The 27,316-nt window shown below is 40.7% G+C and overlaps 1 protein-coding gene across 1 annotated transcript; it reads right to left on the bottom strand.

Annotated features, from left to right (window-relative positions):
• Positions 1 to 27,316, bottom strand: B3GALNT1 (beta-1,3-N-acetylgalactosaminyltransferase 1 (globoside blood group)). The gene is made up of 3 exons (XM_003794637.3): positions 27,240 to 27,316; positions 4,274 to 4,360; positions 1 to 1,528 (listed from the first exon to the last, which is right to left on the bottom strand). The coding sequence occupies exon 3, from the start codon at positions 1,495 to 1,497 to the stop codon at positions 502 to 504; it is 996 nt and encodes a 331-aa protein (XP_003794685.1). The 5' UTR covers positions 1,498 to 1,528; positions 4,274 to 4,360; positions 27,240 to 27,316; the 3' UTR covers positions 1 to 501.

Consider the following 27,316-nt stretch of genomic DNA (forward strand, 5'->3'; position numbering starts at 1 on the left):
TCCACGTGACAAAAAAAAAAAAAGATGAACTTTTGCTCAGTGTAACTTCAGTTAAGTTTTGACACAGAACTACATTTTTAAATTAGCTATCCATGAAAGATCCATATGAATCCTTTAAGTGATTAGATTGCTCCATAAATAAAACTCTACACTGCTTTATTGTTATTAATTAATGAGCTTATAATTTAGAGAAACCCTTTTAAGAAATTCTAGCCTACAGAAAAACATGTTGAAATTATTTGCTCCTATTCATTTCATTAACAAATACCTCCAATTTTATTTGGAGATATGTAATTCCTCTATCATCTTTAAAAGGGTCTGACTTGATTTTTGTCAAAAAAGATCACAAGTAAAGCTGAACCCTCCAGCCTCTGGGTTCTTTGTGGGTTTGAGGCCAGGGTAAGCCGGCACCCTGACCTTCCCACGAACTTCCCACAGTCCCAACTTCCACACTTTCCGCTAAGCGTCCTGCCCTTCTCTAGCTTTTGGTGGAATGTGGCATTAATAATGGCATGTGGTGTTCCTTAGCATAACCTGCCAGAAAGTGATGATCTCCTTGGAGGAAAAGCCGTGGGCTGCGATCACACGTCTGAGCTGGCAGACGTCCAAATGGATTCTATACAGAAAGAAAAGGTTAGTGTCCTCTGGAATGTGAATGTCCACTTTCAGTAAATTCAAACAGATCCCGACATAAACGTCTTCAAACTTGATGGGTTTTACGTGACTCATCATTTCATAGATCCTTGGTACCAGATCTCTAGACATTACGTACCCCAACCCACTGCAGTAGGGAGGGAACACCTTGAAAGGATACTCCTGGTACGAGATGTGGATTTTTTGGTAAAATCCTCTATAGGAGTAATTATCGATTAGAGGATAACCTGTGAAAAACTTCTCTGAGTGGTTCAGGTTTAAAAGATACTTCACTAAATTGCCAGTATTGATGAAAACATCAGTGTCTGTCTTCATGACGTACTTGGCATTGGGGCAGAACTCCGTTACCCACCTGAATGCCATAATGGTTTTCAAGGTCAGGTTATTATATGTGTCTAGAAAATCTTGCCGGATGATGTCACCATAGAGGAGGTGCTCATCCTCTAAGGACAAGGCTAGCATTTTGTCCTCCCTTTCAGCCTGCTGGCCTAGCAAGAAAAACGTAAGAACCTCATATCCCCACCAAGACTTCTTTTCACCCCAAGTCACTCTGATGGCCTGTCTGGCTTTCACATCTGATGGGTGGGAGGTCACCAGGATGACCAGGAACGGGTTTTGATGAGAGCAGTTGGAATGCTCCCGGAGCGTGAAGCGGAAGTCTTGTCTGTAAATCGGCTCGTACTCGTAGAAGTACATCCAGTTGACACGTTCTATCACGTTGTACTGGGGGAGGCTGAGGTACCACATGACAAGGAAACTCAGCAGTGACAGCAGCAGGAGACTGCATTTCAGGGATCGCAGGGACATCTTACTCGGAAGGGTAGGCAAGACTGCCGAGGCCATCCAGAGGCGCTCGGCAGGTGAGCCCCGGGGTCTGGAAGGTGTACCCAAAACCGAGTTAGTATCCGCCACCCAAAGCATGTCTTCAAATGATATGGGATTATTCACTCAAGAGAAAGAAGGGGAGAATAAAACCTCCAAAGCAAAACTCCTGACCTGAAACACTTACCTTCATTTAACTACATGCAAAGGGACACTAAAAACCAAAAAAAAAAAAAAAAAAAAAAAGAATTTCAGCTTTTTACATTTTGTACATCAAGACCAAGATTAAAACATAGCCTGTGATTATTTTGGGAACATGAATACTTCTTGTTCTACACAAATGATTGTTAATTATGATCTATAATTTTGTCCTAGATGCCTGGAGGGAGAGGTGGGTTGTGTAAGGTTAAAAAGTAAATCTGCAATAAAATGGTGTCTTGTCTTTACCACCGTGAAAAAAGAAGGAAGGATTTAATGTGGGGAGATACTACTAGTGACCTGCCCAGTTAAACCGAAGGCCGTCCTCAGCTATGTGACCTGACGTGGATTCTATTAGACGTGGACGAGGAAGACCCTGTAGTGACCAGTATCCTTCATGGTGACAGCTGACGCAGGGTAGGATAAAAGGGGACATCCTGCACCTGAAAGGCAAGTCCTCCAGACACAACAGGATAAGCAACTCCTGAGTTTTAAAACGCTGACTATAAAATAGCTGTAACTTGCCCAAGTGCCATCCCCTCTTCACCTCCTCACTGGCTAAACTCAGTGCCATTTGGACAGAAAGCACTTACAGTCCTCTCCGTAGAATGGTGCTTTCATGTGACTCCCCTTCCAGCCTACCCAGAACTTGCACGCCAACCGGGTCAAAATCACAGGACGGAACCTCCTAGATACCTGGGGTAGCCTGCAGGTCAGTGCTGATTATTTGAGGACTGTTTTGCTTATCTGTGGTGTGGGACATCGTGGAAAGTACATGGGATGCACAGACCACTTTTTACTCATCGGCTTTCATTAGTGTTTGTGTATTTAATGTTTGGCCCAAGGCCGCTCTCTTTTGTGTAATTTATAGCAGAGAAGAGAAAAGGCTGGATGCCCGTGGGACATCTGCTTTTACACAGAGCCTCTACTGAGACGAGAAAACAGACACAGGACAGGCAGAGTAACAGAGAGGCCTCGGCGCTGCTGCAGACCCCAAGCCTCAGGGTGGTTTACAATCTGGGCTTCCCTGCACTGGGACACAGGCATCAGCATAAGGACAGTCACGTGTGAGTGAGCGCTGGACATCTATGCCCACAGAGCAGGCCCGTAAGGACACCAAAGGGAGGAGGAGGCAGGAGAAGAATCCTGAGGCACTGTGCAAATTCCACGTGTCGGCACAGCACGGACTGTTTACAGATCTGTAGGGACAGATCAACAGCACGAGCAAGGGTGGGTCCAGGGGTTTCTGACAGCTACCCTTTCAGCCACACCCATCTAGGGGTGGCTCCTGGGAAGCCCAGGTCCGCCACAGAGAATGGACATCAGTTCACTACAGGAAGGTTGGTCTACTAAGGGCTCCACCGTGGGTCAGCCTGAGGGTCTCCGGACACACAGCACTCCGGCCTCTGCATGCACATGAACACAGCAGGGCTTAAGACTCCTTGTCCTGTGGGGCCGCATCTCAGGCGCCCTGACTACTTCTGGCCGCTGTAATCTCTCTCTCTCTAATGCTTTCTCTACTTCAGGCCACACACACAATGGGATGTTTCAGGAAACTCTCCTCACTTTGTTCCCCGTGGGTATGTGTCCTGCTCTCCACTGACGTTGTGACCTTGTTGGCAAAGATGGTTTTTCCCACTGGAGTCATGGTGAGAGACAGAGGGAGGCCCACAGCAGGGACACGGTGGACACTTAAGTTCTGATATGCTTTCTCCGTTAGTGTAAGGATGAAAATCTAGGTCTATCCATCCTCATCCTGAACTCCCCCATCCCCCTACTAGCTAGGTATGGCCAGTCCCTAGAAAAACCTGAAACAGAATAGTTCTAGAAGGAGAATTACAGACATTCTTAACACACATCCTTTACACGTTTTCTCCTCACTTGGCTACTGGGCACTGCACAACCCTCAGGGGCACCATTTACATCTCAGCTGCCATCAACTTGTACATTTATTACAACAAATGTCTTGTTCTAACAAGTTCTGGACAAATGGAAGGAAAGTGTCCTGAGTGACGGTGCCACCTACAATTGCACGTGGGTGACAGAGGCCATACTAGCTCTTCAATAATGGGAAAAAGTTGGCAAATATTATTATAAACATTTTTTATGCATCCTGTAAGCTGTGGTTTCTAACTGTGAACACGCCACTATGGACCCATGAAGAAAATAAAACAGCAGCCAAAAGGGGAAGAACCATCTAGTCCAAAAAGTGGGGAAAGGCCTCTATGGACCTGGCCAGAATTGACTTGAGGTCTCCTACAGTACTGGGGGCTCTCCAGGCAGAGACACCAGTCCAGCTTTGTGCTTTACCAGCCAGGACAAGTATGCCACATGTCTGCTGAAGCCTGAGTTTGTTGTCTCCAGATTGAAGATCCTAATCCCATGTGAGTCAGTGCTCAGGGGCATACATAGCCTCTGTCCTGTGTAAGGTGTTCAAAGAAATAGAGGCTGTGGTTTTACCCCTGGCATCTGTCCATCCCATCCTGTGATCCCTACATTGATTTTATTGTCAAGAGAGATTACCCTAAAGAAGTAATCTTGGTATTACAACTTGAAGAAAAGTACACTTCAAACCCATAAGTACATTTCTATCTCTTACCTTCTTCTTGATTTGTTTCTTCTGAATCAAAGACCTTCAATTTCCCCAGCTGAACATTCAGCAGCACGTAATCGTCAAAAACAGTATCTGGAGAAAAGATAAATGTTTGAGGTGGTGCATATTCCAATACCCTAATTTGATCACCATGCGCCGTATACATGTATCAAAATACCACATATACCCCCAAATATGTACATTATGTATCAATGTGAATGTTTTAAGGGTAAAATAATACTTTAAATTTCTGTAAGAAATATAAGAAATTTAACAGCATTTACTTATGGATCAGTATTAGGGGCTAAGAAGGGAAAAAAATAGTCTCTATTCCCAATTCCTTTCTGAACTAAGCACATATATGGGGAAAAAAGTCAAAATAATGCTCCTTGTCCACAGAATTCAGAGTTCATGGCTTTATCATGAAAAAAGGCCACTTGGTATTCAAAAACAGTACAGATGAAAAATTTAAAACACACATCTAAGTTCTCTCATCAGCAGTACTGTATGCCACCCTATCACAGCTTTGCTTCCCCCAGTAAAGAACTGGGAATAGCCGGGCATGCTGGCGCACACCTGTAATCTTCACACTCTGAACACACCTGTAATCTTAGCACTCTCAGAGGCCAAGGCAGGTAGATTGCTTGAGCTCAGGAGTTCAAGACCAGCCTAAGCAAGAGTGAGACTCCATCTCTACTAAAAACAGAAAAACCAGCTGAGTGTCGCAGTGTGCTCCTGACGTCACCACTACTTCAGAGGCAGAGGCAAGAGGATAGCTCACGTCCAAGAGTTTGAGGCTGCTGTGATGTACGATGACGCCCCAGAACTCAACCCTGGGAAACAGAGTGAGACGCTTTCTCAGAAAAAAAAAAATAGGAACTGGAAACTAAAAAAGGGGAAACCTAATTGCTAGGAGACATTCTGCTGGTATCCTCTCCCTTCAGTTCTCTGTCTAAACACACGTTCACAGAAGGCAGGCCTGCCACACAAACGCCGGCCACCACTGCCCACCCACTCCTCCTCCTTCCCCAGCCTCCAGCCCCCCAATACTCAAGACACACCAACCAGCTGAAACACACTGAAATACATCTCACTTTCTGTTACCAGTCAATCTGCTCACATCTTGGATTTTTTTAAAAACTAAAGTAAGATGTGACAGACAGGGAAGCATTGACATGGATCACGCCTTATAGAAAAACTGCTCCACGTGGATCAAATATTCAAAGATGGGAGAAAAGTGAACCAGCAAAAAACACTAAAATATGGATTAACATTTTAATATCTTGAAGTGGGGAGACTTTTCCGTACTCCATTGTAAGAAAACAACCGACGGGCTGGGCGTGGTGGCTCACACCTGTAATCCTAGTACTCTGGGAAGCCAAGGCAGGAGGACTGCTTGAGCTCAGGAGTTCCAGCCCAGCCTGAGCAAGAGTGAGACCCCATCTCTACTTAAAAATTAATCAGGCATTGTGGTGGATGCCTGTAGTCCCAGCTACTCAGGAGGCTGAGGCAGGAAGGTTGCTTCAAACTCATTGAACCCAAGAGTTTGAGGTTACTGTGAGTGAGGGGCACCTGAGTCTGGGGCAACAGAGTAAGACTGTCTTAAAAAAAAAAAAAAGGACCACAAAAACAACCCAGAAACCACAAAAGAAATTTTGATCAAATAAAAAATTTTAAAAATTCCTGAATGAGGTTGAAAAGCTCAAAAGAATATATATATTTGTTTATTTTAAAGCACAGACTTGGAAGATAACAAACAAACCATAGGGAAAAAAATACCTGAAACACTTATGAAAAAGAACTTAAAAGCACAATAAAAATAAAGTCTTAAAAATGAGCACAAACAGGGACTAAATAGCCAAAAAAGCAATTCTCAAAAGAATAAAAATGATCATTAAAATAAGATGTTCAATGCTCAAAGCCACATGCAGAGATATTCTCACAAAATCTTCAAAGTGGCAAATTAAAAAAAAAAAACTGATACTACACAGCATGTATAAGAGAAAATGGACACTCCTGTGTGCTTTCTGGGAGGAAATTTAAAAAACATCCATCAAAATTTTAAATGTGCAATATGTTTTGATCAAACAATACCACTGCCAGAAATTTATTCTAAAAAACAGAACTCTGGGGCCAGGCATGGTAGCTCATGCCTGTAATCCTAGAACTCTGGGAGGCTGAGGCAGGAGGATTGCTTGAGCCCAGGAGTTTGAGGTTGCTGTGAGCTAGGCTGATGCCACGGCACTCTCGCCTGGGTGACAGAGTGAGACTCTTGTCTCAAACACAAAAAAACAAAACACAACACTCACCCCCACCTAGAACTCTGTATTATTTATAATAAGAAAAATTTTATTTGAATGTCTAACAACAGGGATTCATTTAAACAAAATTATGATACATCCTCACAATAGTACATCTTTATTCATCATACGTACTAATGCTTACATGTATTTTCTTGATATACTACTAATAAAAGCGTAAAAGTCAGTTGAAAAACTGCTTATGTGATGGGATTCCTTTGGAAAGACAAGAAGGAAAGTGCCTATAAATACGTGTGGCCACATAGGAGGAGTCAGACTCCTGGAAGGGTATGTTCTCATGTGCCCAACATTTACATTCTGTGTGTTTTCCAGATTTGTCTCTTACCTTCTTTTTCTTTCTATATCATTTGTATTTTCCACATTGTTCATGGATTGCCTGGGTAAATAAACCTGGAATGCTGGATTTTACACTTGCATGGTTCCAAGTTCCACTGAATAGCAGTGACCCTATACTATGAGTTAAGACTCTATATTTCATCTTATCCTAGCTTCCCCCCAAAAGTAGCACCATGGGCAATTCATGGCATTTCTATTAGCTATTATTCTCTATTATCTCAGTAAATATTTCAAAATGATAAGGAATGATTTGAAAAATCCACTCGAAATACAGGAACACTAACACAAATCAAACAAGACTTAATACTATCTTCTAATCACATGCTCACACAGACTCACAAAAACACACAGGTCTAACAGTTACTGAAGTGTTTACAAAAAATGTTATTCCCACTCCCCCAATAACCTGTATACCAGGCAAGCTGGTTTTATTGTATGTGTATATTTTATAGATGAATTTTAGAGAATTCAGTGAAATGAAAGTAAAATAAAGACACTGCCAAACAGACTAAGACTTAGAAAGTCAACCAGCACTTGCTGGAAGAAGCACCAAAAGATGTATTTTAATATGAAGAAAAATGAACTCGGGGGAAGGAATGAAGTACAAGAAACAAAGGTAAGCAGGATTATTACAAGACAGTGAAAATGAATAAATAAGGGCAGTAAGAGAGAAAACAAAAAACAACTTTTTTCAAGACGTAAAAAAATGAAACTGAAAGAGTAGGCAAAAAATGACATCGATGGCTGCAAAAAGATGTTTCAGAGGAAAATTAAAATAGGCTAATATTCATAGCTGGTTTAGGAGGAACAAGAAGATACTGATAAACCTTACCTTTTAGTAAAAAACTCATTTTAGGAATGCATATTAACCTTTAATTAGAGGGATCACTGGAAAAACAGATATGCAGTATAGAACACATACCTTCCAAACTGACTGTGTGAGAATAAGAAACAAATCAAGTCATCTAGTCAGGGTAAGGTCTTGGGTGGGGGGGAAGGGGGTAGTAAATGCATACTGTTCTGACAAGACAGAAAATAGTTCTATCAGCTGGGTGATGGTTCACACCTATTGTCCCAGCTACTTGGGAGGCTGAGGTGGGAGGACTGCTTGAGCCCAGTACTTCAAAACTAGCCTGGGCAATATAGTTTAAAAAAAGAGAGAGAGAGAGAGAAAGTTCCATCACAACAAAAATTCCACCACTGTTCCTCTATAATTGATCCTTCCCCACACTCCCAGGCAACTGATGCTCTATTTTTTTTTTCTCCCTATAGTCCTATCTTTCTCAGAATGTCACATAGGGAATGATGTGGTCTGCAGTCATACAGCACACAAGACTATTAAGTCCGGCTTTTTTCACTAATATAATGAACAATATACTTAGAAAAAGACAGAATGAAAACAAATGAGCTAAGTACTTAGCTCAGGAAATTAAAAACATAATTCCAATGTTATCACAAAAAATAAAAGAAAAATACTAAAGCAGGAAAATAACAAAATAGAAAACAAACGAAAAAGATGATTACTGTAAAACAAACAAACAAACAAACAACTAACCATTAGGAATAAAAAGAGAAGTTCCTCAACCTGTTGAAGAAACTAGTGATCATAATAATGGAATTTTAGAAACATTGCAGTCAGAAGAAAGACAAGGATGCCACTATCACTACTGTTTAGTGTTATTCTCAAAGTCCTTACTCTCCACTAACATAAGAAAATAGGACATAAAAATTGTTAAAGAAGAGAAAAAAGAGCTATCATTAATTTTGTATAATATTAATCATCTGCATAGAAAAATTGAGGGGGGGAAGATAATGTGTAAGAACTAATTGGTTTACCAAGATTCTGTATAAGGTGAATGCACAAATGAGAAATATTAAAAAGCAAACAAAACCACAACAGGAAAAAATCCAACAGTAACAAAAACTATAGAGTGTCAAATACAGCTAACAACAACAACAACAACAAAAAGTGCAGAACCTTGATAGAGAAAACTAAAAACTAGGAAACTTTTTTGAATATTAGAAAAAGATATGACCAAAGTGATAGTGATAACACGTTCAGGGATGAGGAAACTCGAATGTTAAGGTTCTACTTCTCCAAGTTAGTCAATAAAATCACAGGATTTTTCTGAAATAAACTTGATGAACAGAGCCTAAAATTCTCAGAACCATAATGATCCAAAATTAGTCACATCAAGTTTGAAAACAAACAATAGGGTTGGAAGGAGCATCTAGACAAACAGGCTAGCCAAGGTGACCCACAAATATATACACAGGGACTTGATAAATGTCAAAGACAGTGTCACAGAACAACAAGGAAAGGATTCAATAAATAGTACATGAATAAACATAGAAAAAGTAACATTATTTTCATATTTATTTCCAAGATAAGACTTCAGGTATATAGAAGAATTAAATTTTAAAAAAGCAAAACTAAAAGTAGGACAGGAGAATAAACATAGAAGAAGGTATTTATTTGGGACCTCTGGGTAGGAAAACCTTTCACAAACAGGTTGCAAAAAAGCATGATCTCACAATAGAGGAAAAATACACTGCATCCCATTAAAATATAAACTACTCTACAGGACAAAACACCATAACCAAAAGATGAGCCTCAGCTTCAGAGAAGATAATTACAACAAACACCTAGAATCTTTTTACTACATATATATATGTTTTTTAACTGTATTTTTATATAGTACATATTTGCAACAATCTGCTAATATCATTTGGTATGTTTATAGAAACTCTGTATAAAACAGAAATTAAAAGGAAAACCAGCGACATGTTAAAAGTTCACAAAAGTGGACATCAGAACGAACGTGGCCAATAGACATGAAAAGAAGCGCAATCTCAGTAGTAATCAGGGAAATGCAAATTAAAATTAGCTATCAAAATTTTAGCACATCAGATTGGAAAATGTCAAAAAGCTTAATCAGGTATTGGAGTAAATCCTGTTGGTCATGCCTTGTGGGTACAAGTATAAAGCCTTACAGTCCCTCTGGAGGGCAATGTGGTATTTCTTAAAACTGAAAACCAGCCATTCCTCTTCTCTGAATAACCCTAGGAAAACTTTCATATAGGTGCTCCACACAGACTTGTACAAACATGTTCATTCTGGGGCTACAAACTCAGAAAATTCAAGGCAACCTAAACGTGTATCCACAAAATGAATAAAACATGCCATGTCTTCCAATGGAGCACCATATTATTGTACCCCATGATCTGAAAAGACAGAGTCGGACTCCCACTTAGATGTAATTAATTGGTAATTTATTTTACCTGCTGCAGGGACTGCTGCTCTGAGAGGCAGTCAGCCCTGAAGTAGGTAGTTTTTAGGAAGCAAACTGGTACAGAAGCGAGACATGGCTGCTTAGCTTAAGGCAGGGGGATTACAACTTGGTTGGCAATGGATACATCTTAAATCACAATGGTTATAATGATCGATACAGCTTAGGTAGGTTTTCCACCATTGTTCACTCACTGGGAACTTGGGGGGTTTTCTGCTTCCTTGTTCTGAAGTCTGTTCTTGGCAACCCTAGGGGGAAGGAGAGGGCTTGGAAATGGGCTGGGAAGCACATTCTCGGCCACCCTAGGGGGAGGAGGGACTTGCCTTGTTCCCAGAGTTGATACTGGGGGAAGGGAGGAGGAGGGAAATGGGCTGCGAAGCCCGTTCTCTGCCACCCTGGGGAGGGGGGCCTGGGAACAGGCTATGACAGTCCCCACTTGTCTTTTTGGGGGGAATCATATTCTTGATTCATCTGGATTGAAGATTATAGCTTTGAGTTGAAGTATAGACAAGGCTGGGATCTAATACAGGTGGGCTACAGTCTCTTTTTTTTTTTAATTATTTTTTTCTCTCCAATTTCTTTTTATTAAAGACAAATTATAGCTGAACTAACTTAGTTGTTAGAATAAACTGTACTTTCAGTATACTGATTATTTGCATAAAGCACAGTAAGAATAATTATTAGTCATTTAGGCTCCTTTATTGGCTTTGCTGGAATTTTTTGTATGGGATTTCAGTTGGACTTGAAGCCTTTCATGAGCCCAGGTTTCATCTGTGCCATTAGATACCTGTATGCATTGGGTAAATTCCTCTTTTCTTGAGGTTCTCAAGCACATTTCAACTCTCAGACCTGTCAGGAAGTTACCTTCATTACTTACTACAGATCAGGAAATGTTACTGATAGGTATCTGGCCAGTTTTCCAAAAGGGCTTTTTATTGGCTTTTTAAAGTCAACCTTAATCTCTTAACACAGTCTGGACATCTCTGGAAATGTTATTCCAGCCAAAGCCTTGGTAAAATAACCAGTGCTTTTATTGTGTTTTATAGAACAAAACAGATTATTAAACTTATGCAAACAACTGTATTTTTAGAAATTAAGAATACTTAACATTTTTAAATGGCTTTCAAATTCTGGAGAAATCAAGGAGAGAGGAAAAAATATATGTTTCAAATTTTGCTCATAAGTACATACATTGTTTGAAAAGCTACAAATAGCTTAAAAGACAGAAAATGATTTTCTTGACTTTTGGAAAACAGAATATAGACAGAATCAATAATATTTTGAATAAAAAGCCATAACAAATTAGTTGAATTTCTGATTTCTGTTCTGTTTGAAGTTAGGTTAGCAATACTTATAGACATGTTAGCTTTCCAAAGTTCTAGAAATCTGTTTTTAAAAGACATCAGGAATTTGAATTCGAGAGAATTCAGTCTCTCTTAATATATTTTTTCTTTTTTTAGGATAAACTTTGAACTCAGTTACATAAAAAACACTTTCTTTTTTAGATGAATTAAAATTATTACTGATAGTATATGTTAGGACAGACCAATGTTTTATACTTTAGAATATATATATTGTATCATAATTTATATAAAACTAATTGACATTTCACATTTGACAATGTTTCCTATACATTTTAATAAATCAAATAAAAAGATCAGATTTTGATTTGTGTTTTTGTTGTTTAATTGACCCAGGTTGAGTTTGAATCCACCAGCCTTGGTGCATGTGGCCTGTGCCACAGCCACAATGTTATAGGTGCAGAGTTCTAAATTTAGAGTTTTTATTTTGGAAGTTTTGTCAAATATTAAAGGTTTAAAACATTTGTTTAAACAGAATTACAAGCCAAAATATTTTGAAGGAAATACACAGTTAATTGGATTACATGTAAACTTTTTTACAAAACCTCTTTTATGAGCTTTATTTAATTTGTATAGACAATTTTCAAACATTTTAAGTCCTTTTTAACTTTTGTCCTGCCTTTCACTTTTTTAAACAACCATTCTGTTTCAGGACAAATTTATTACACAATATTCTTTCTTTATACAATCCCATTTTTTTTCTGTCTAATTTCTCTTACCCCCTAAAATTCACTTTTCACAAAACAGGATTGCAGTTAACCATTTACTTGCTAAACTAATAATTAGAAGGTTTAAAAGACAAGAATTTTCTCTTTGACAAAGATTCAGGTTTTTTAAATAATTTAAATAACTAAACTATTATATTTTACAAATGAGAGACATTTTATGAAATATAACATTGATACAGGATTTTTTTAATTAGAGCTAGACAGGAAATTTTTATTTTTCAGGCTCAGGTAAGGTCAGAAATCAGATTTTTATTTCTAGGCATAAACACATTGCAGGTCTTATACCCTTTGAGCCTTAGTAAGGTTTTGAATAAAGCAGTTCCAAACATTTTGGAAGGCTTTTACTCTGAGTAAGGAGTACACACTCTAATCTCCCAAATAAAAACTGCAAAGTTTAAATAACCTTGCCTAATGTGCGGGGCTGTATTCATCCATTTATATTGTTCAAGGAGGAGAGTCAGGGCTGTTTTGGCTAAGGGCTGCAACAAAAAAGTAAATCCTGCAAAGGAGAGGCAATGAGGCAGGAAAGCCAGGCAAAAGGAGAGGGCAAGTTTTAAAAGAATCAAAACTCTCCTTACTATGTCTGAATTTTTAGCCAGTTGTCACTGCTGTTGCTAACGGCAACCCTGTTGCCTGCATAAGCAAGAATGAAGGCTTAACAGGAAATGTGACTGGATGACAAAAAAATGTATTAAGTTAACAGGGTGGGAATTTTGGACCCACTGGGGGATAATATTATAAAAATCTACCCAATTACTTTTTCTTGACTTATGGCAGCTAAAAGTACTACAATCAGGCAAATGTTAATCATAAGAATTATACAGTTCAAGAGTTTTTTTTTTACCTCTTTTAACAGAAATTCTACTTAGACTAGGAAAAGGAGAAGACTCCACATTGAGGATTAGTAACTCTGATAGAAGAATCCTCCCCAAGAGACAGAAAAGGGAGGGAACCAAAAGTCCGGTGACGATGGGGTATCAAAGAGTTAGGGGGATGTAGAAGGATTAGAACTAGGTGGGGACAAGAGTATATGCTCTCTAGGTGGGGACAAGGTTATATGCTCCCTGGTGAACTAGTGTGTTTGTGTGTGGGGGGAGGGTACTGTTACTAAGCCTAATACCAATAATAAGGATGAAGAGACCAATGACTGCTAAACCAAAAATGCACCAGACCATGAGGGGTGTAAGACACATAAGAGTAAATAAGTAAATAAGGCAGTTTCAGAAGGAGTAAAGTCTTGAAGAGTCCCTTGAAAGAAAAGATATGCAATCCACTCACAAATGTTTTTAAAACTATTTGTTTCAGGCCGAGACCAATCTTTCAATAAACACTGAACAAATGATATAAAACAATAAGACAGACCCAGGCCCGACATACTCTCATACTCTTGTACTCTTAAAATTAGAACCAAAATACATTTTTATATACTTTCAACAGGTCTGTGAGTCAGATCTGTGAGTGATCTAACACCCCAGGGGTTGATTGGCCCCCCATTTTCATTTTAATGGCATTTCTGGTGACGGATGTTAACACACATTTCTGGGAGTCCCTGACAGGTCAGTAGGGCTGAGGTTCCTCACTGGTCAGGTTGTTCTACCAAGACATGCTTTTACACACCTCTGAGAGTCTCTGATAGGTCAATAGCCTGGTAATCCAGGGTCCCTGTTTAAAGTTATTGTCTCTTTGGCCTTCTCTTGGAGGTTTCTAAGGGCTTTATACAAGTTTCAACAAATGAATTTAACAGTTACATTTTGTTCACAACAATACTTAACAAATAAGCATAACAAAAATACCATTAATAGTTAATTAATGTTTGCAGACACCAGTTAAAAACAGATGTTAAAGTGGCTTACCTCCAGAGGTGGGTTCACAGGTGAATTTAAGAGCCAAGCAAAATAATGTTAATTTAGAAGGAAAACAGCTATTGTTTTAAGAAATAGGGAGCACTCTCTTTTACTTTTAGTTCCAAATGAGTAATTGGCTTTGGTCTCCTACTGAGAGCTGGCACCTTACCTCAAAGCTATTTGTAACATAGCAACCACAGTTTTTGGCAGTTAAAGGAGGGACGGTTTTAATAAGCTTTGTATTAACTCTGTAATTGCTGGAAAGAGAAGATCTTTAACATAAGTAGGTTATTTGACCACAGTGTTAAAATGAAATGAGGACGTACAAAAGGTCCATGTCAGAAAGATAGGAGTCAATTAACACAGCATGCTGCTAAATAGACTAAGATTCCAGAGCAATACCGTACAGTAAAGTTCAATTCCCATCCTGTCAGTGATGTTGGAGGCAGTGGGAGATGTAGAGTATATGAGAGAAAAAGTAAAAGGCTAGTTTACCAGGAAAAGGAAGAGGAAGGAAAACACAGATACTTCTCCTGTATTGGAATCTAAGAGAGTTCCCTAAAGGAACCTTGAAGAGACACTGAATAAAGCACTGGAATTGATAAATTAAATACAATCTTGACTAATAGGTATTCCACAATCTTACTTACATCCTACTGAGGACTCCTTTTGTTCCTTTTTGAGACAAAGACTGCAGCAAGGGTTATTTGTCCTTCTTTCAGGACTAATAATTAGCCTTGGGAAGTATTCCAACCAGGGAATCTCTAATCTGGACTTCTTTTCTCCCTTCAAATGTTGTTTATCTTGGAAGTTTGTTGTTAATTTGGCTGCAGCTTTGCTTTTTATGATAGTTTTCCCAGATTCTCCTAAAGTTCACTGGACTGCCTAAACCAGTTTTTTAAGTCATGGCTTCTACCTTTTATGCTTCCCCCCGCCCACCCCCCGCATGATTTGTGGCTTGTAGGCTCAAGTTAATATTTGCCAGGTAGGTGCCTTCTTCTCAAAGTTGAAAATCGGGAATTTCTAGTTTTTCTTTGTTACCTTGAGACCAAGTAGGGAGGTTAATCTATCTTGGAAGTTGGTCAGTTTCTCTTACAGAAAATGTGTAAAGTGGCCAGTTTTATTTTTCATTGTTGTTCTTGGTGCGGTGGCTGAAATTTTAGTTACTGATAGAGCATTTTCAAAAATTACCCTGTCTATTTTGAACCAATTATTAGGTGGACACTAACAAAGGGACAAAAAAACTACAATACAAACATTATAAAAACGAGATAGACCAATAAGGCAAAAAATGACAAGTGGACAGGACAGAAAACATAAATGGAATTCAGAAAAAAATTAGTCAGGCACACAGCTGTGCCTGACCCCCACTCAGATGCCTTCCTGGCCACCAGGCCATGAAATCATATTTAACTTTTTCACTCACTCACTCATACGAAACTCAAAACATACAAAAAACACACAAACCAGAACCAGCACAGTTGACTGCAAAAACCAAGACAACCCAATAAAGACTGCAATTCCAGAACAGGATTAGCCTGTAAATCCAAACAGTCCAAAAGACTGCTAATATTAAAACAGTCTAATAAGGGGCTGCAAACATAACAACACAGAAATAAACAACTCAAACCTATACCAGAGAGACAGGAGGACATCTCCCCATTGCCTTGGGAAAAGATTTTCACTGCATCCAGTTAGTCTAGTTCCCCCAGATTCTCTAGAGATCCAGACAGACTTACCGAATTGGGAAATTTAGGTAACTATGCCCCAAATCTACAAGTCTGAGAGCTCCTGAGGCAGAGGGGGCAGCGTCCCTCTGAGGCCTTCCCCTAGAATTGTCAGCCAATAGTGGGCTCAGGTGGGGGGTCCTATGAATCTCACTGGGGCCTCCAAAATATTGTACCCTCTATGACCTGAAAAGATAGAGTCAGACCGCCACTTAGATATAATTAATTGGTAATTTATTTTACCTGCTGCAGGGACTGCTGCTCTGAGAGGCAGTCAGCCCCAAAGTAGGGGTAGGTTGCTTTTTATAGTTTTAGCAAGCCTACTGGTACAGAAGCGAGACGTGGCTGGTTAGCTTAAGGCAGGGGGGTTACAACTTGGTTGACAATGGATACGTCTTAAATCACAATGGTTATAATGATCGATACAGCTTAGGTAGGTTTTCCACCATTGTTCACTCACTGGGAACTTGGGGGGTTTTCTGCTTCCTTGTTCTGAAGTCTGTTCTTGGCAACCCTAGGGGGAAGGAGGGGGCTTCAGAATGGGCTGGGAAGCCTGTTCTCAGCCACCCTGGGGGGTGGATAACTTGCCTTGTTCCCAGAGTCGATACTGGGGGGAAGGAAGCGGAGGGAAATGGGCTGGGAAGCCCGTTCTCTGCCACCCTGGAGGGGGCCTGGGAATGGGCTATGACAGTACAACAGCTAAAAGGACTGAACTGGACTTGTACACAGTACATAGACTCAAACAGGTCTCAAAAATAAAATGTTGAGTTAAACTTGCAGGTATAAAATGATATATATGTGTGACATTATTTTAAAACGTTAAAACCACACATAAGAAAACATGAGCTTTTATTTTATTTTTTTGAGACACAGTCTCACTCACTCTGCTGCCCCAGGCTAGAGTGGCTATGATGTCACAGCTCACAGCAACCTCAAACTCCTAGATCCAAGCGATCCTCTTGCATCAGCCTCCTGAGTAGCTGAGACCACAGCATGCAAGCTAGTTTTTCTATTTTTAGTAGAGACAGGGTCTTGCTATTGCTTAGGCTGGTCTTGAACTCGGGAGCTCAAGCAATCCACCTGCCTTGTCCTCCCAGAAAGCTAGGATTACAGAGGTAAGCCACCATGCTGGACCATCTTGAGCTTTTGGAAGCAGCCTATGCATGTGTAATTATTTCTAAATGGGACTCCAGGAAAACACCACATTGAGGAGGGTGGGTGGTCTCACTGAAGAATGAAAGGAACTTGTGATTAAAAGGGGAAAAGCAGACTAACCACAAATAAAATATTAACAGTTGTTAGTTAAGGGTGATGAAAATATAGGAGTTCTATTATATTAAGAATTTTTTCTCTATATTTTATATTTATTGAAACAAACAGGTAAAAAGTGTAACAAAAGGGTTTGGACATTCATCACAGAGACCCACCCTAAATCTTGAGTGCAACAGTGACTAGTTGTGTGACTATGGGAAACTTACCTAACTTCTCCAAAGTTTCTTTTTTCAGCTATAAACCAGGCATCACACTACCAACTAAATGATTGTGAGGTTTAACAGAGAGAACGTGGATTAACTAGCCTGCACAGGGCCTGGCCCAGGGCCAAGGTCACTCAGCAGTTTCTGAATGTTCCCAATACAAAGAAATAATAAATCCATTTGAGGTGATAGATGTTCCAAATTCCCCAATTTGATCACTACACAGCATACACATGTATAAAATGTCACATGTACCTCACAAATATGTACAATTATTATATATCAATAAAAATAATTTATTTAAATGACACTCAGGCAAGCAAACAAATATAAGGGCTTAGTCAAAGCGGTGCCTATGCTCACAGCACATGTGTGTCACAGAAATCAAACGGGTCTGATACCTGGAACTTGCTCCCTCCCTCACCACAGGAGCACAGGCTGCTGATCTGCCTTAGTACGGCTCAGTAGCAGGCTACATAAACCCCGACACTGTTCTAAATCCCATGTTCCAGAGCAGGGACAGAAAGAGCCCACAGCACTAATGAACGGAAAAAAGATAGGAGGGCTCAGCAGAGAAGAAGGCTGTTATTTTATTACTTCTTAAATAATAATGCCACACCTCACTATCCAGAAAGAAATTATAATTTAAAAAATAATTCCCGTTTTATGAAGAATAAATTTGTGATTATATTAACTACATACACGTTCACCAACTAGACTAGAAGTAATTTTCATTAAACAAACAGTTATCTTCTTCACAGACCTGGCACGATGCTTGGGGATCAGGAGGCACCAGAAAATATGTGTTGATTTAGGAATTGATCCACAACAGCTAAAAGAAAACCTCAACTATTAGAAAAGAACTAATATCAACTATTAAAAAACCTCCAGAGGTAAGGCAAGGTTATCAGCTTCCACATTATTAAGGGCACCAATGCTTTAACCCTCAAACGAAACCACCATCCTCACGGGGGAGAGGACATCTCAGTGACCACTAGAGGTTTTGGGCTGCCCTCTTCCCACTGCCTCAGTCCACTCAGGACAACCTCCACCTCATCTACAGGTGTTTCGGCCTCAAAGGGCTCCATAGGCCAAAATAATTGGAAATTGTCTAACACAAACTATTATTTTTTAATGGAGAGTTCCTCAAGAGTTTGTAATATGTTAAGGTCTATTCTCTGAGAAGAGCAAGTAATGTACAATGTTTCTCAAATTTATCTAACAAAGAAACCATTCTAATTTTTAGAGCCTTGGGCAGGGCTAGTATTCCACACTTCAGGAAATCTCATCTTAGGAGATCTTTTTATTCATTGAATTGAGAAACTAGTTTGTGTGGGTTATTAAAGAAAAATTTAAGGCTCGGCACCTGTGGCTCAAGTGGTTAAGGCGCCAACCACATACATCTGAGCTGGCAGAGTCGAATCCAGCCCAGGTCCACCAAACAACGATGGCTGCAACCAAAAAATAGCGAGGCGTTGTGGCAGGTGCCTTTGGTCCTAGCTACTTGGGAGGTGGAGGCAGGAGAATCGCTTGAGCCCAGGAGTTAGAGGTTGCTGTGAGCTGTAATGTCATAGCACTCTATCCAGGGTAACAGCTTGAGGCTCTGTCTCAAAAAAAAAAAAAAAAATTAAGTAGTTTGGAGCACATACAAGTTGGTTCAATTACTTTGGAAGTTTTCCCTGTGTCATTCACTAAGGCTAAACATGCAGGGACCTGCATCGGCACTCCGGCTCTCATCACAACCCTCAGCATAAGTGTGTAGTATGTAAGGACATCAAGAAATGGACAAGGGGGGCCCAAGTACTTCTGAAGGAGGCTCTCTCCCCAAAAAGCGCAAGGAAGTTCCCAACAGCACACTATTCATGACAGCTCCAACGTGGACACAACCCAAATATTTACTCAGAGTAAAAGAGACAGATTTTTGTAACAAGATGTCACCTATGACATCTATGCCACCACACACAACATCATAGGGAATCTCATACCTTCCTGTTGAGAGAAAGAAGCCAGACATGTAAGAGCAGATACTACGATTCCACTTATGCCAAGTTGAAATGCAGGAAAACTAATCTGGGGGGTTAGAATTCAGGACACAGGTAACCTCTGCGGAGAGGGGGGAATGGAATTAGGAGGGGCTGGGGGACTTCTTGGGTGTGGGCCATGTGCTTGTTCTTGACCTTGAAGGTGTGCTCCCTCTGATAATTCATCTTACAAATTGTGCACTTTTTATGTCATACTTCATTAAAAATGTAAAACAAAAGCTCAGCAACCCAGTCGGTCTTTCCACATATGTGTTACTGTGTGCGATCAGCGTTGGGGGGTGTCTGCGCCTCATGCTGGCCCAGGGCCCAACTGCAGTGAGAGTTCCCAGGCTCATACAGTCTTCATGACAAGAACCCTACAAGTTAAAGTACTTTAAAAACCTTTACTAGGGGGTCATGTGCGGTGGCTCTCGCCTATAATCCTAGCACTCTGGCAAGCCAGGTTAGGAGGACTATTGCAGCTCAGGAGTTTGAGACCAGCCTGAGAAAAACCTGTCTCTAATAAAAATAGAAAGAAAAAAAAATTAGCCAGGCATTTTGGTGGGTGTCTGTAGGCCCAGTTATTGGGAGGCTGAAGCAGGAGGATCATTTCAGCCTATGGGTTACAGGCTGCAGTGAGCTATGATGATACCACAGCACTCTAACCTGGGCAACAGAGTGAGACTTTGTCTCAAACAAACAAACAAACAAACAAACAAAAAAGCCTTTAATAATCCTCATTTAATAAGTGGGGAAATGAAGGCACAAGGGAGAATAAATTTGCCCAAAGTCACAGGCTTATCAGTGGTCAAACAGGACTCCAAATCTCACATCCCGGGAAACTAGATCCTAGGAAGCCTCCTGCCTGGCTGCTCCTCGGGAGCCCTACTGAGCAGAGCTGCTGCAATGGGCTTTAACTTCTTGTAACCATTGAATCATGAAATAAACAACAACAAAGCATCACACACAGTCTTACCATTTTTACACAGAAAGGATCAAGAGTCTGACTCTCAACCTGAAATACAGGCTATTAGTTATTAAATAACTGTTAGTTATTATATATTATTAAATATATATATACAAAATACTGTTAGTTATTAAATAATAACTAATCATTTATTAGATGTATACTTTTTTATTTTGCATCAAAAATAGGCTGGGCACTAGAAAATAAATGAGGTATCAGTTCAAATGCAAAGACTCCAGAGAAACAGAAAATAAGATACTGCAATGCACAACTAAACCAAAATGACCTGAAATTCTTCACTGAGATGCAAAAATTGTTGGCTATTTTCTACAAAAGGAAATAAAATTTAATTCTTAGAAAAATTTTACATATATTTTTAAGTCTAAATGTCATATATATGTTCATTAGGGAAAATTTAGAGAACATGAAAAAGGCATAGAGAAAATAACAAAAGTTAACCTTGTTTGGCCGGGCATGGTGGCTCACGCCTATAACCCCAGCACTCTGGGAGGCCAAGGCAGGCGGACTGCTTGAGCTCAGGAGTTTCAGACAAGCATGAACCAGTACGAGACTAAAAATACAAAAACCAGCAGGGCACTGTGGCAAGTGCCTGTAGTCCCAGCTACTTGGGAGGCTGAGGCAGGAGGATATCTTAAGCCCAAGAGTTTGCAGTTGCTGAGCTATGATGCCAGGGCACTCTACTCAGGGCACAGAGTGAGACTGTCTCAAAAACAAAAAAAAGTTTACATTTTTGATGCAGATCTATCAAGTCACTGCCTCCACAGATGTGCACAAAGCCCCACGTCACCTGCTACCCAACCCTTCCTATTAACCCTTCCCAACCCTATTCCAGCTACAGCAGCTTGCTTTCTGATCCCAGAATGTCACACTCTTTGTCTCCCTTGATAGACTGACTGCTTGCTTTCCCTCTAACTAAAGGCTGATTCTTGGAAAACTGGCTCCTTTGTGCTTGAGGGCTCAGCAGAAGGTCCTCAAAAGAGTGCTCCCCCAACCCATCATGGCAAGTAGTTTCTCCTTTTCCACCATATCTCACACCATTCCTTTCTCAGCATTTATCCCTATCCGGATTTTTTTTTTTTTTTTTTGCAGTTTTTGGCCAGAGCTGGGTTTGAACCTACCACGCCTCTGGCCTATGGGGCCGGCACCCTACTCCTTTGAGCCACAGGCACCACCCCCCATCCGGATATTCAAGAAATATTTTTGTCTATTTGTCTGTACCTTTCAAGAGAATGTGAGGCTTCAGAGGAAAAAAATGTAACCCATCTTGTTCACGGCCAGCTTGCTCACTGGCCCCTAGTAGGCTCTCCGTGGGTATTCGAATCCCCTGCAAATGGTTTGGTACTGTACTGTTAAACCCTTAGGAAGTATTCCCAGAAAGAAATTGAGTCCAATAGTAAACTCTTGAATTGGTTAGGTTATCCTCACTTTTCTTCAGCTACCTTCTAACAACAAAGGCGTGTCCTAATCAAACATTGATTCTGATCATGTGCACTTTAAACGGTTCGGACAGGAAAAAAACACATAAAACTAATTTCGTGGTGGCGCCTGTGGCTCAAAGGAGTAGGGCAGAAGCCCCATATACCAGAGGTGGCGGGTTCAAACCCAGCCCTGACCAAAAACTGCCAAAAAAAAAAAAAAAACTAATTTCAATCAAATTTTAAACTCAGCCATCCTACATTCAGAGGTAGCCAAAGGGGGCGGGGAAAAAAAAAAGCATATTTCACTATGATAATTACCAAACTACTGCTGGCTGTGCAACATTACAACTTTTCTTTTCCACAAAAGAAATAATACTGCAAAGGGGGTAGAAATCCTAATTGCCTAAGAAAGGCCCAGTGCATATGACGTTTAATTCCAATCACAACTACAACATTAGTTACATCCTATTCCTTACAAAGGGAAAAATCCTAAATCAGTTCACATCTTAGAGGGCAATTTCCCTAGTACTCTCTCAAACTAAACACACTAATTCATAAGCCAAACAATCTAAAACCCTACCATTCAATGAGATTCCTCAATTAAACGCCTAATTATCTTACAGTCCACCTCGGCTTTGTGTCTGATGACCTCCCCTGATTGTATCAGAAGCCAACGCGCCCAGCCGTGTCTGAACACCACTTCTCTTTCCTGACTTCTTTACTTAACACAGTGGTTCTCACTTGGCTGCATATTATCATCTCTGGAGAGCTTAAGAACATCAGACGTCAGGCTATACCCCAGACCAAGTAAATCAGATGGGTTTTTCCCGGAGGGGTGGGGAAGCTCGGGTGACAACAATGTTGTGGCCTGGCCCCTCATGACTCACGGAGCAGTGCATAGGGGCTGCCTGGGAACATGTTACAGCTTCAGGACCCACCTCAGACCCCACCAGATAGAAACTTTTTTTTTTTTTGAGACAGAGTTTCGCTCTGTTGCTCTGGGTATAGAGTGCTGTGGTGTCACAGCTCACAGCCACCTCAAACTCTCAGGCTCAAGTGAAACTCTTGCCTCAGTCTCTGTAGGAGCTAGGACTACAGGTGCCCTATATAACACCAATAGAAAATAGATTTTCTGTTTTCAGTAGAGACAAAGTCTCTCTCTTGCTCAAGCTCCTGAGCTCAGGCCATCCTCCCCTCCTGCCTCAACCTCCCAGAGCACTGGGATTACGGGTGTGAGCTACCACACCCAGCCAACTTTCAAATATTTTGAACAATATGCCAGTATAACTCATAGGCATATAGGACACCAAAAATAAAAATTAGTGAGAGGGTTCAATATTGACTACTAGAATGGGCTTTCCTTACCAATGGAAATCTTCAAGTGGCTTTCAGCAATGTTAGAAAGGTACTAAGCTACGTCTAAACTCCCTTCTAAAGCCAAGATGCCACAACTTTGTTATTTATAATGTTTAAGGTGTTACTATAATATACTTATAGAAAGGGTGCCATTTTCATAATCTTTTAAAAATTGGTCCATCTTTAAGAATGAATTTGAAGTATTCACAAAATTTAAGGAAAAAAAACCCACAGTGAGTACCACTCCCTGTTTGCTACGCCGTTGTTAGTGGACTGTGAGTTTAAATGTCCACACTCCATCACCATTTCCTAATTCTGGGCTTGAAACCCCTGGTGGCTGCAGCAGTACCACCCTGGGGTGCACTCTGAGATGTGTGGGAGGGTGTCTTTCATTCAAACCCTATTTAAATGGAAGCCAGATGCTTCAGTGCTGAGGTAGAAGACACTCTGGTTTTTAAAGACACATTTAAGAAAGACACAACTATATACTGTTTGCTGAAAGAATCCTTGCTTTCCTGTAGGTAAAGCTATCCTATCTCCGGGAATCATTTACAGATTTCTGGGCTGTGGCATGCAGAATCTTTTATGCATTTCTGGGTTTGGGCTGAGAAAAACTAGGGGCAAGCAAAAGCAGCAGGACTCAAGAAGGAAAATTCAGCTGCAATATTCTTTTTGCTTTTGCTGTATCTGGATTCGTATTTGATAACAACAAAAAAGCACTCCTTTTTTAATTAAAAAAAAATTTTTTTTTTTTGAGACAGTCTTACTCTGTCACCCTGGATAGTGTCATGGTATCATAGCTCACAGCAACCTCAAACTGTGGACTCAAGCGATCTTCCTGCCTCAGCCTCCCAAGTAGCTGGGGCTGCAGGTGCCTGCCACAACACTCTGCTATTTTTTCTATTTTTAGTAAAAATGGGAGGTCTCACACTTGCTCAGGCTGATATTGAATTCCTGAGTTCAGGTAATTCACTCACCTCTCTGCCTCCCAGAGTGCTAGGATTACAGGTATGTGTCTAATCAAAAAATCTCTCTTGCTAGAAAATGTTCTTCTTAGCAAAGTATCTCAAGAATGTAAGAAAAAGTATCCAATGTACTCAGTCCTATCATGAAACTAATTTATAGCTTCCATATGAAAGCTATAACCTAATTATAGCTTAAGAATATGGGGAGGGGGGAGGGAGTGAAGGGGAATGGATGGGTAGAGGGAGGATGATTGGTGGGATCACCTCTATGGTTTATCTTACAAGGGTACAAGTGACTCTTTCTAAAAGTAGAATATAAACGTCTTAACACAATAACTAAGAAAATGACATGAAGGCTATATTAACCAGTTTGATGAAAATATTTCAAATGGTTTATGTAAACACCACACTGTACCCCATGATTGCATTAATGTACACAGCTATGATTTAATAAAAAGAAAAATCTCTCTTCATAATCTGCAATATCAAGGAAAATTTAACTGCCATTTTTTTTCTTTTTTGCTTTTACCATGTCTACACTGGTATCAAATAACAACGAAAAATCAGTCTTAAGAATTTGTAGTACACTATGCAAGTTTTGCTTAAGGCACAATGGGCTTTGGGGCACTGTAGAAGTCTATAGCGCTTACTTCTACAGCAATTTACAAAGCACATTTCGTAACACCACAAAATACTATTACCATCAACCCCAACTTCCAGAGACCTGGGCAGCTGGGCAGAGGCAGACCTGGAATCCAAACCCAAGCCCTTCAAGTTCTTTCTGCCAGGGCTCAGTGCCCAAGGACAGACCAACCACATACCTAATTCCACAGCCTCTTGAGTGGAGAGGGAGCAAAGAACACAGCAGAAGCTGGCACCTCTTGACTTGAGGGCAGGCTAAGAGGGCCACCTGACAGCAGCCAGCAGGAGGAAGCAAAAGGACAACCCCATCCAGGAGCCAGGAAAACCGAAGCTGGGCACCTGTGATACAAGTCAGCAGCAAGACTGACCTGACAGCTGGGCTTTCTGTTATCTGTTTTGTTACAAACAGCTTTACGGACCGGGGGAGCTGCTTTAGTAAACATTTCTTCCCATGATTGCCCTAAGACCAGAATATCAGAGATGTCTGTCATTCTGGTCAGTTAAGCTAAGTCATTGTTTGCCTTTCCCTTAGTTATTTCAGGTATTTCTTCTATTTGATATTCTGGACTGTGTTAGAGGCTGGGGCAGCCGTGGGGCAGCCAGCAGACAAATCCCTGCCCCAAGCTGCTGACACTCAATACAGAGTATGGTGGGAGGCTCTCAACTCCAAGCTCCAGGTGAATGTCAGGTGTGAAGCCCACCTGGAGAGATGGGACGGACCTCTCAGCCCCCATGTTTCCAAACCAGTGACCAGAGCCCAAGGCAGGGAGCTGAGTTTCCACTTTCAGAATGTGCTGATGATCATTAAAGGAGCAAATTATAGAACTTGTATCAGTACAAAGAAAGGAACTATTTAACACTAAGAGGTAAGAGTTGATAATTTTTTCTCTTAGAAAATGGGTAACTCCATTCTTGAAAACAGAGTCTGTAACTAACACAGCAGCCAAATGCAGTTCCAGATAAGAGACACAGTCTGAGGCTTTGTTGTCATACCACAGAGGTAGGTGGCTGCAGAACTGTGAAATGTTTTAACAGGAGCCGTGCTTCTTTATTCTAACTTTGAAGAGCCTGTTCAAAATGCACAGCTTGGGAGTTTAGCAGAAATCCATGTGCTAGCCTAGGCATGGGCAAACTCCGCCCCCCCCCCAAAGGACAGGTAGTAAATATTTCCTTGTGGACCATAGGGTCTCTATCTTGGCTAGTCCATTCTGCTTTTGCACAGAAAGTAGAGCCACAGACAGTGGCTTCCTAGATTACCACTTGTGTTCAGGGTCAGATACACGCAGATGGGGAACTCTTAATAATCTACTCCAGCTTTCTGGTTTTATTGCTTAATGTTGCAAAGCTTTGAGGAGTGCAGGTTATCCCCACAGCCAAATCTTCCATCTTGCAACCTCTTGGGGTTATTCCCCCAGCCTAGAGATGATGCTCTGGGGCTTCGTGTGCCCCCCATGTTCACATGCCCCCTAAAAACTGCCATACTTCTAGCTCATACCCTCATCTTCCCCTATCCTCTAATTCACAATACGCCAAAAGCCCTGATAACAAAAGCAAACCAATCTTGTACAACTCTTTATTAAAACAAAACCACTGTTCATGATTCTAAGAAAGATGTTTACAGAAGAGCCTGCTGTTGGCCAGGCACAGTGGCTCATACCTGTAATCCTAGCACTCTGGGAGGCTGAGGGAAGAGGATCCCTTGAGCTCAGGAGTTTGAGACCACCCTGAGCAAGACTGAGACTCCCATCTCTACTAAAAATAGAAAAACTGGCCAGGCAACAGTAGTCCCATCTACTCAGGAGATTGAGGCAGGAGAATCGCTTGAACCCAGAAGTCTGAGGTTGCTGTGGGCCAAGCTGAAGCCATGGCACTCTAGCTTGAGACTGAGACTCTGTCTCAAAAAAGAAAAAGAAAAGAAAAAAGAAAAAAATAATATCCCATTTGACCGCCCATGTCTGATGCATGAGGCTATACAGTGTGGCTATCTACCACACAGTGGCCAATAATAACTAACATCTGGAAAAGCTACAGTAAAAACCTCCTCTGGCCTGGATATTATACAGCTGTGAAAGAGACAAAGGCATTTCCCTAAAGGGGATTCCGCTGCATCATCCAGCAAAGCTGGAGGTGGGGCAAGGGACAAAGGAAATCATCCATCCAACAAAGAAAGGGGAGCATTCAGTGTAGCACTGTCTTAGGGATAGAGAGGGTTGAGTCTGAACTTGATGTTCAACATGACCACCAAATCAAGTTGATATACTTAACTTTTTCTTTAGTGTCATGGCATTTTAATAATAATTCAACTTTTTAGAACATATATACTATCCGAACTGGCTTAGTAGAGCTTAACTCTTGCACTGCAAACCCTTTGGGGAAAGAAATATGCACAAGAAACTTTGTAGCCGTGTCAGTGATGATCAAAAGCCTTGTTAACAGGCATTGCGGTGGGCATTTTTAACCCAATAGGATAATTTTTAAAGTAAAAACAAGATGAACTTACCTGTAGAGTTTCAGATGAAATTAAAGCACTAGCTAAAGTCTTTCCTCTTCTGTCTTCCATGCTTTAATGAAAACCCT

Source organism: Otolemur garnettii, unplaced genomic scaffold (genome assembly GCF_000181295.1).
Source record: "Otolemur garnettii isolate 467f Iridium unplaced genomic scaffold, OtoGar3 scaffold00084, whole genome shotgun sequence".
Classification (NCBI taxonomy): Eukaryota; Metazoa; Chordata; class Mammalia; order Primates; family Galagidae; genus Otolemur; species Otolemur garnettii.